Source organism: Centropristis striata, chromosome 1 (assembly GCF_030273125.1).
Source record: "Centropristis striata isolate RG_2023a ecotype Rhode Island chromosome 1, C.striata_1.0, whole genome shotgun sequence".
Lineage (NCBI taxonomy): Eukaryota > Metazoa > Chordata > Actinopteri > Perciformes > Serranidae > Centropristis > Centropristis striata.
Window position 1 is genome coordinate 4,696,709 of NC_081517.1, and position 11,208 is coordinate 4,707,916.

The 11,208-nt window shown below is 37.1% G+C and overlaps 1 protein-coding gene across 1 annotated transcript; it reads right to left on the reverse strand.

The window, feature by feature from the left end:
- Positions 1–587: 587 nt before the first annotated feature.
- Positions 588–10,951, reverse strand: LOC131968461 (prostaglandin E2 receptor EP1 subtype-like). The gene is made up of 3 exons (XM_059329356.1): positions 10,471–10,951; positions 6,819–7,726; positions 588–1,418 (listed from the first exon to the last, which is right to left on the reverse strand). Exons 2-3 carry the CDS (start codon positions 7,683–7,685, stop codon positions 1,146–1,148), a joined length of 1,140 nt encoding a protein of 379 aa, XP_059185339.1. The 5' UTR covers positions 7,686–7,726; positions 10,471–10,951; the 3' UTR covers positions 588–1,145.
- Positions 10,952–11,208: the final 257 nt, after the last annotated feature.

The following is an 11,208-nucleotide window of genomic DNA, read 5'->3' on the forward strand; positions in this document are numbered from 1 at the left end:
ACGGATACACAGCAATTCTTCCACATTTACCCAATGTTAGAGCCAGTCAATTTAGTTTTTACTTCCAAAGCTGGTGATAGTGAAATAAAACTAAATAATACTCAATCCCTTTATAAGTATAACTCCTGCAAACCTCAGAAAAGAGCATGATTAGTACTCTGCCCTACAAAGACTAACTGCAGTAACTATAACGTTGTTGTCTTCTTTCAGCTTTTACATTTTGTTTTCAGTGAACAAACATTTTCAAATTGATTTTGTTATAAGTGTATTTAAAAGTGTTTAACAACTCTATTCAAAGATTTTTCTGTATTTTAGACTATATATTGTAAAGTAATGTTATATTTTAGTCTTAATATAATATTATCTCACTTTTTTTTACTTGATCACTATCTAGATAATAATTTCCCTATCAAATAAACTTATAATTTCTAATATTTTTGTCTTCACTACTCAACAAAACGAAGAAATACAAGGCTACACTGCTTTTGTTTTATTTCTAAATGCATATATATATCTATATATATATCTATATATCTATATCTATATATATATTTTTTTATATATATATATATATATATATATATATGCAAATCAGACCGTGTTAAGTGCAATTACTGCGGTTTGTTTTGGTTTTAAGTTGGATTTTGTAGTTACTGCAATTTTTACATCATTATTTCTCTGAAATAGAGCAAAATTGAAATCGAAATCTTTAGTCAACAAGATAAAACAGACAACAAGGAGTTCATTTTTAGTTATAACTCAATTTCACTCAAATGTAGTTACTGCAGTTAGACTTTGTAGAGCCGTACTGTTCTCCCACCTCTTTCTGCCCTTTGTTACTATGAGTTCCCAAATGAGTACAATAAGAATAAGGAATGTTCACTTATTATAAGTAAACAGTAGAAACGTTATGTGCAAAATTATAGCATAGCTAGCTTCCATTTGTAAGGTCAGACATTGAAGTCACTGGTAAACTTTGACAGAGTATGAAAGAGATATTTTCAATGGATCGTTGAAGCATTCATAAAGTGGACCAGCCATGAAATTGGCTCCACTATCACAGCCACAGTTCCTTCCACATGCTTCTAAATGGCAAGTGAGTCGTGGTGAGTTCAATGACCTGGTGACAAAGTCTTTCTCTCAGCTTAAACGTGGTTGACTTCATTCTTCTCGGAGCTGGGAAAAGACGTGGGCTCCCAGCGGCCTAATATATTGCCCCTCAGTCCTGCCTGGCACTTAGCGATGAGGTAGATTTTGCGGAGAACGGTGCGCCGCAGCAGGATGTAGACCCAGGGGTCGAGGATCTGGTTCCATGTGGCCAGCCTCACGCCCATCACCATCAGGGTTTTATAGCTGGGTAAATCTATCTCCCCGATGGATCCTGTGTAGGAGCGGATCGCCGACATCAGGCCGAACATCTGCAGAAATAAAAACAAAAGTCATATCTCGATTTATTTATTTTGTAACATGTATCATGTTGTTTTGGAATTGCCAGTAGCTTTTACTGTAGGTATTAATCACTGCATTGGTATTTAAAGGAGCATGCAGCAGAAACTGCCACCAGTGTTTGTTAGTGTTCTCCTTCTGTTGATTATACACTGTATGCATTACTTTATTTATTAGTGTTTAGAGCTGCAACAATTATTCGATGAATCGAACAATAATTTGATAATCGAATAATTGGTTTGAGTAGTTTTTTAAAGACAATAAGTCCAAATTCTCTGATTTCAGCTTCTTCAACGTGAATATTTCTGGTGAATTTTGTTCCTTTATGACAATAAACTGAATATCTCTTTGGTTTGTGGACAAAACAAGAGATTTGAGGACGTCATTGTGTGGTTTGGGAAACACTGATTGATATTTTTCAACATTTTATTGACCAAATAACTAATCGATTAAATAATCGACAGATTAATCAACAATGAAAATAACGTCAGGCCGAACATCTGCAGAAATAAAAACAAAAGTCATATCTCGATATATTTAGGCTGAATATCGATATACGATATATATATCCTGATATTTTTAGTGCAAAGTGAGAGCAAATGTTCAGTCAAAGTCAAAGCCAAATATGACATGTCACAAGTAGTGAACATAAATTCTGTATAACAACAGGAGTACCTTTAAAAAAAAAAATCAAAGCTCCATAAAGTGCACATTTCAATAAAAAAAATCTTACATTCTTATTTATATCTTATGACATAAAATAGGCCAATCTTTTTCTGAAATAAATATATTTATATGAGAAAAGAATAACGAACATTACAAAATAACTAAATATGACAAACCCTAGTAAGGGCAGCATTTATATATATATATAAAGAAAAAAAAACTATATTGATATATGCGATATGGTGTAATTCCATATCGCATTTAAAAATATTTTGATATATTTTTTATATCGATATATTGCCAACCTGGTTGCTGTCTGATGGATTCTTTTGTAAAAACGTGATTTTTATTTTTTTGTTTTTGTTTTTTTGTAACCGAAATAAAGCATTCTATTCTAATTCTAATTGCCCTAAATGCCTGGTTGTACTTGATTCCAATGCAGGTTCAATACCAAGTAAAATCATTCACTGTAGCCCTTTCAATGTACAGACACAGATAATTGTGTAGTTGTTCCTCCTTAGGGTGCATGTACCAGGAGCATTGTTCATGGTGATCTCATGTAACATGCATCATGTTGTTTTGGAATTGACAGTAGCTTTTACTGTAGGTATTAATCACTGCATTGGTATTTAAAGGAGCATGCAGCAGAATCTGCCACCAGTGTTTGTTAGTGTTCTCCTTCTGTTGTTGATTATACACTGTATGCATTATTTTATTTATTAGTGTTTAGAGCTGCAACAATTATTCGATGAATCGAACAATAATCGATTATTAAATTAATCTTCAACTATTTTGATAATCGAATAATTGGTTTGAGCAGTTTTTTTAAAGACAATAAGTCCAAATTCTCTGATTTCAGCTTCTTCAACGTGAATATTTCTGGTGAATTTTGTTCCTTTATGACAATAAACTGAATATCTCTTTGGTTTGTGGACAAAACAAGAGATTTGAGGACGTCTTCTTGTGGTTTGAGAAACACTGATTGATATTTTTCAACATTTTATTGACCAAACAACTAATCGATTAAATAATCGACAGATTAATCGATAATAAAAATAATAATCATTAGTTGCAGCCCTATTAGTGTTCTCAATATCTGCTATCTCTAATACTGTTTTCTTGTTGAATTTATTTGAATTTTTATTTTAGGTCAATTTGAGTCCCTTTTGCACTATGGTTTATTCCACATCAAAGTCGATAGAAAGTGAAAATCTTTGAGAAAGAAAATAAAGAAGCTCAGCATCTCTCTGATCCTCCATCGTGCTTATCAGAAGCTCTTTTTTTAATTCTATTAGATCCAGCTACTACAAACAACACCGTTTTATTCTGTATTTTTTAAATCTGTTGCTAATTTTGCACTTGTATATTAAGTGACATAATCCTAGGAGATAATCCCTTCCACAAATGTTGGCAGTAAAAACGGTTAAAGCTCCTGCACATCCACACAGGTTTTAATCACTGTGGATGATTAGAGCTGTGACAGGCTGAGGTTTGGGGCAATTACATGCTGTCACCAACTATAGGCACTAATAACAGGGGTGAGTCGCCTGCCCTTGGTGCAATAAAACAAAAGAGGTTGTTAATCAGCCACAGTCTGTACACTCACAGATCTCATTTCCCTATTTTATCCTCTCCCCTTCCTCTGTCCTACTGTCTGTGACCTGGACATCAATCTAAATGTGACATCTTCATGAATGTCTCAATTCCTTAACCCTTTGATGCACAACATATTTTAACCCCTTCTAAAGCACAACATGGGTCAAAAATGACCCTCATTCATTTGTTATTTAATGCTGCTGTGTGTTTCTGTGCTCTATCTTTTGATATCAACGTATTTTATTATTGAATATTCCAAGTATTCTTTAAATATCTTGTTTTTGATAACAACATATCATTATTTCCATTTTGCTTCTCATACTTTATGAAGAAAAAAAGGTTTTGTATTATTAAATAGCTAACTACTTGGCTAAGTAGCTTGCTAAGCTAACTACTTAGCCAAGAAGTTAGCTAAGTAGTTAGCTTAACAAGCTACTAAGCTAAAAAATGGATACGGGTCATTTTTGACCCATGTTGTGCATTCGAAGTGACACAAAAAGGGATTTTATTAAAAAATGAATAAAGGAAAACATAAAATCAGGATGTATGATGATCAAAAACAAACTAATTGAGGAAAACCTGGAATACTGAATGATGAAAATAATTTATTGCAAAGATATAGAACATAAAAACTCTGTCGGGTCACTTTAGACCCATGTTGTGCATCAAAGGGCTAAAATGCACCCTGAGGAGAGAGGAGCAAGGAGGCTTATTATATGATCGGAACACACAGGTGTCTCCTTTGTGGAAGTATTTCCTGCATCTGTGACGTATAAAAGACGCATAACAATGGACAGATGATGCAGCTGTGCCACATATATTTAATTAAAGTCGCTTTAAAATGACTGCACAGAAGCACCAATGTCTCGTTTTGTTAAAGTAGCTGCACAGGGATTTCAGAGCATTTTGATTGCCTGCACATGGCAAGCCAGTGGTGGACTCAGACTGTTTGAAGGGCAGGGGCAAAAAATAAAAAGGGCACATTCTGCACAACATGGCACATCAGCAAAAACCTATGATGCATCATGTATGATGGAATAGTCCTCATCCTTGATTATGATTAGCATGAAGTTAAAAGGAGATCCAGATCAAAGTAATTAATGATATGGTAAATGGACCTCCACTTATATAGCGCTTTTCTAGTTGCTTTGCGACCACTCAAAACGCTTTACACTACAGACTGAGCTCATTCACCCTTTCACACACACATTTATACTGGTTACCCTAAACGGTGCCACTTGCCACCATTGGGAATTCATTCTCACACCGATGAACGCAGCATCGGGAGCAATTTGGGGTTCAGTATCTTGCTCAAGGATACTTCGACATGTAGGCTGCGACGGTCAGGGATCGAACCACCGACCCTTTGGTTGGGGGCCAACCCGCTCTACCAACTGAGCCAGAGCCGCCCTATATGGTATGATATGGTATTTGCAATTAAAACCATTGAACCAAACCGTGTAGGTGGTTCCCCCCGGAGAAAATTTGTACATTTTTAAGTAAAATGCATTAATCTTGTGCACTTTGAGAGCTAAATGAGAGCAAACACCTCACATCCGTCATAACGACGCCAAAAGGAAACCAACGCCTCGTTCTCATTCCCCGTTGGTCGGCTACCAAGGAGAGGAACGCCTGCACCTCATTAGCTAACCACAACAGGTTTTTTCGATTTGCCATATTCTTGCTCTACAAGGCACATCATCATAATTTATTGTTTGACGGGGCACCCTAGAGGGCACTCAATCATTTTTTTCATGTGTAAAGGGCAGCCAATAAGGCACTTCCTCTCATTTTCACCACTCTAGAGGGCACTTTAGCAACACCTTATCAACCATGGAGGCACCAGAAGGGCACTCATTAAGGCATGTTATCAAATTTTCTTGCTCTAGAGGGCACATCATCATAATTTATTGTATGAAGGAGCACCCTAGGGGGCACCCAATCATTTTTTACACGTGTAGAGCAGCCAATAAGGCACTTCCTTTCGTTTTCACCACACTGCAGCTAACATCACCGTGAAACGTCCTGAAAATGGAAACAGTTGGGAAAGAGCTAACAGTGTGAGCTGAGAATAAACAAGCAGGTGGCTGTTAATAACCACCATATTAGAGCCGTGCAGAGTGGAGCAAGTGGGACGCAAACAGGGACTCACAAGCACAAACGTGCCAATATTTGTTGTTGTTTGTTGGCAAGTAAGAACAGAGAAGTTTGGACTGAAACACACAGAGGGCGCTCTGTACTCTATTCTATCTTTACACAGTAAGCAGTTGTTTACTGATATTATTATTAATGTTCTTTATGTCGTGCCCCTTTAACTAATCTGCAAGGACAGAAAGAGAAGAAAGAAAACAAGGATGTACAAACTGAGAAATATGACGAGGGAGAAAACCCTGAGGTGAGCACTAATTAGGTAACAACAGATAAAAACTGTGTGATTAACTACAGGAGCATCTCAATACATTAAAATATGATGGAAAAGTCCACTTCCAGTAGTTCAAGTCAAACAGCCTCTGAATTTTAGGCCTTTATTAAATGTAAGCCATAATCATTATAATAAGAAGAAATTAAATAAATTAAGAAATTAAATGTTCATTCTGTTTGTAATGGATCTATATAATGTGTAATTCCCACTTTTTGAATTGAATTACTGACATATATAAACTTTTCTTTGTACCTGTATTTATATTATATTGAGCAGATAGATCTTTTAAAGTCGATATTGGCCTGTACTAATAACAATTGAGGGACATCAGTGAATTTACTTGTGTATTTTCATAAAAAAAAAAGTGGTTCTATTAAAAAAATATTACTTAGAAACAGCCTGAGTTTTCCAATCCCCTTTTGTACACTTTTACTTTTTTCTTTGATATTTTCTGTATTTGTCTATAGGTCTTCATGTTGATTGTTTGTTTGTTCATTTCAAAAACCAATAAAAAGTAAATTACAAAAAAAAAAGAAACAGATTACAAACACTTTCTGTGTGGAAAAACTAGCCTAGCTTTTTTTTAGTAAATGTCACTCCAATTTTTTTCAGTGTACTGGTGTGCACTCAGCAGAAAGGTGATGTGATGTCATTATGACCTGACTCCCTTGTACTTCCCAACACTCACCAGCAGAGGGCTCCAGCAGATACATGAGGTGACCATGATGCCGACCAGCTGCACCACCATCTCTATGTCGTGGGACTTGGCTGAGTGATGTGAGCCGGGCTGCCTCCGGAGCCGAGCCAGCACCAGCGTCAGTCCACTGATGGTGTTACACACCAGCGCCACAGCCAGAGAGGTCAGACCGAGTCCAGAGAAGAGCACCACGAACGCCACGTCCACCTCCCGAGTGTCACTGAGCACGTTAATGAAACACCAGGTCCCTGGCTCCTGGTAGGTGTAGGAGCCCAGCTGGAAGCAGGGCAGCAGGGCCACACACAGAGCCGCCAGCCAGATGACAGACAGGCAGATCTTGGTGCGGGTTTTGGTTACCAGGGACGAGTGCAGCAGAGGCTTCGTGACACCCAGGCAGCGCTCGGCGGCCATGGCGCAGCCCATGAAGAGGGGGCACAGGCCGAAGAACACCATGCTGCCGCCCAGGAACTGACACATGGTGTCAGAGGAGCTGAAGTCTACGGGGTGCACGCCTCCAGAGAGGTAGAGTCGGAGAACCAGGGCGCCGGGGATCACGTGGCCAATGAAGTCTGTGATCACAAGTGAAGTGGCAAACAGAAGGAACGAAGCTTTGGTGCGCCGCCGCTGCAGGGCGTAGGCATTCACCAGGATGAAGAGAGCCACAATGTTGGAGATGATGCCCAGGGTCATGGACAATACGACCACAATGACTCCGCTGGTGGTGGGCTGCACCAAGGTACGGTTCCCCTTCTGCAGACCCTCGAAAGCCACGCTGGCCTCCATCTTCCCTCCGCTGTCATTAGAGAAACGAGCGAGGAGCGGGGAGGCTGAAGAGTTGTAGTGGCTCAGAGCGAACATCACTGAACTCTGGAGCTCCTGAGGTCCATAGTTTAGGGAGGCTGCAAGAGAAAAAGGAGGAAATGTACATCAAGCACATGAGCTGTGATTGATAACACTGAATGAATGGAAAAACATACACTGTCAATCAATATGTGCTGTGTGTGAGTCTGAGTGTGTGTTTGTGTGCTTGCATGACTAAATGCGTGTGTGTTAGGGCTGGGCGATATGGCCCTAAAAGAATATCACGATATTTCAGGCTATTTTTGCGATAACGATATTCTTGACGATATGAGGAAATACTTAAATTATATAGAAAATATGATTTTTTTTGTAGTCTGTATAAATAATTAAAAATCTAAAATGTAGTTTGAAGTGCAAATCTCAACAGTTGCCAAATACAAAAAAAATTTACTCTTGACTCTTGAGTATGAGCAAATAATAAAAATAACCATTTAGGGGTTGCGGGGGCATATTTTAATGAAATTTTGTAAAGAAGAATAAATGTTCTTGTATGTTTTATTTAAGGCATCTTATTTTGACAGTCTTCTTGTAAATTCTGTGGTGGATTCTGTTAACACACTGCGCTCTTATTTTGAAAGCTGCATGTGTTAAGCGACAGGGAGTAAGTAGCTTTTTGTGATTAAAACAACTTTAACCACTACATCAAGAAGTAGGAATGTTGCCAATATCACGATATGCATTTTTTTTAACCATAAAAAAAATATACCGATATTATCGTGAACGATACGATATGGCACACCCCTAGTGTGTGTGCATGTTTGTGTATGTATACTTACAAATGTGTATGTGGGGGAGGGAGGGTGGGTTTTGTCATTTTTATTGTTTGTTTTTATTCTTCTTTTTTTTTTGTAAAGCACTTTGTGTTGCATTTTTATGTATGAAAAGCGCTATATAAATAAAGTTTGATTTGATTTGATTTGATTATGAATGCAGGTTATTTTATACAGGGCACATGTGCTCATTAAATGTGATGTAATGAAAATGACGTCACTTATATGTCATGGGAATGGTATTGAGAACTGGTACTGAATCGGTATTGGTTTCTAATTGGTCAGCACAGACATAGACTGCAAAAAAGGTGTGTCTAAAAACAAGATAAAAACACTAAATCTGAGTGAAATTATCTTGCTGCATGGACAGATAATTTCACTTGAAAACATGTATTGAATTAAGATTGTTTGAATCTAGAAATAAGCATGTTGAACACATAAAATAGGAAAATTAACTCTTAAAACAAGATAAATTATCTAACGCTAATTTGCAGTGTATTAATAAGCTTCTGACTGTTGCTATTGGCTTATTCGTTCAAAAGTGTGAGCTCACTTTACTTACACATTTTGTCTCTTTTCTCAAGTTCTTGTGTCTTTATTTTACACTAAATTGTGTTGATTTGTATCAATAAGAGTATTGATAAGTATCAATATAAATACAAATAAGATCCTAACGATGCCATCCCGACATATGTCACTCTCAACATCTCAATCCACCATAGAAGAATCGTAGAAGAATCTTGAGAATCTAACAAGCAACACTGAAGCCATTTTGACAGCTCATGGTGGCCCAAGATCACAATCTAGTTTGGAGGTTTGGGGAAATGTAATAACTAAAAGAGCTAAACACACACTACTACAATTTTTAATGGAAAACTGAAGATATGAGTGATATGAGAGATATAAGTGTCAGAGCTGCAGAGTGATGGAGAGTGGACTCTGACCACTCAGGTCTAATTAGGCTGGTGGTCAAACAGTCCTCCCAGCAAAACGACAACAACAACAAAAGGCAATTTATCCAAACACATTACGGCTGAGCAATGATGCGTATTGTGACCTTACAAGGCAATTACTGGGATTTCTCACAGAGTGAGTTCTGACTCTTTTTTTTTTTGTCTTATAAAGTCCACTTTGTTGAACTGAAAAAAATAGATTTTTTGCCCATTTTTTGCCCAATTATTATTCCAGTCATCTATATAAATTCTACAAAGAAATACGAATTCAGTGCTTTTATTTTAAAATAGCAGTTTTTCATGTAGTGCATTACTTAGTGATTGTTTGTTATTATTATGTGTGTCCTCAGTTTTGTATGTAAATTGAATCATTCGTTCCAAGTAATATTCACTAAACCAGTTCATTGGCTTAATTAGTTGATATTTCCAAGTAAAATGTAATTGAGGGACATCAGTGAATCTGCAATTTACTTGTGTAAATTGCAGATTCACTTAATACACAGATACACATTAACTTGTGTATTTTCAGAAAAAAAAGTGGTTCTATTAAATAAATATTACTTAGAAACAGCCTGAGTAAAGATTACAAACACTTTCTGTGTGGAAAAACTTGCCTAGCTTTTTTTTTTTTAAAGTAAATGTCACTCCAATTTTTTTCAGTGTACATAAGAAACCTACTTGCTGATTTTCTGCACCTGAACCTGTGTGATAATATATATCTTAAGAAGCTCGTTGAGTTATCCTGGTTAACAAAGACATTTATGCCCTGGCCTTTACAATTCCTCACTGATTAGTTTGTCTATTGTGGGACAAATGCCATTGCTTAGCTTGCTCATGTTGCACAATACTATGCAGTTTGCAGTGTGCAAGAAAGTATGAACAAGAACATGACGATCACAGGAAAAAAAACATGAAAAATGTTGTTTATCAAATCATTTCTGATATTTTAACAAAGATGCAATGAATCCAATCTTGGATTTAGGCAAATTAGGAGGGGGGGGTGTCTGTTTTATGCATTTTTATTAGGCCTATTAGCTTAGATTTAAAGAAACAACTCACCACTGCAGTCTCAGTCCAGCTGAAAAAAACCCACAGAAGATACTTTTCCACGTCAAACAGATATCCAGAGATACTCCACAAAAAAGGCTCTATGAAACAATTTCAGCAAAGTTCGCAAACAGATGAAAAAACATCTTTTCTTTAAGATCAGAACTCATGTTTCCTTTTGATAAAGTCCAACACGTCGAGGTCCCGTGCAGAGTATTTCCCATGTCTGGATCCGTGTGGCTGCTTCATGGTGGCTTGAAGGTTGTAAAGGATCCCCACTGACACTCGTGTTTTATAGCGCGTCTTCAGTCTGTGTGGGCGTCTCCACTCACTCAAGTTCACCTCCCTGCTGCTGCACGCGCTGCTTACATTAACTCTACGGACAGTAAGCACGCTTTAATCTGCTTACTCACATTATGTGTGTCACCTACATATCTAAGAAATTATTTCAGATTGGCTTGTTTTGTCCTTAGGCTGCACCTCGTGCACGTAGTCTGGAGCTATTCTGTTGGTTTTGGACTCCTTTTCATTCTGCCTCTATAAACCAATTAAAAAGTGTTCACCCTGCCACGTTGGTATCATTGTTTTCAGTTCAAACTCACCTATATGACCTGATTATTTTTTTTATTTTGACTTACTGGATCAATATTTTGAACACAAAAAAACCCCACACAAAAATTACAAAAAACACACATAAAACATGAAAAACAAACCAAAAACACACACAAAATAAAAAAAACACATACAAAC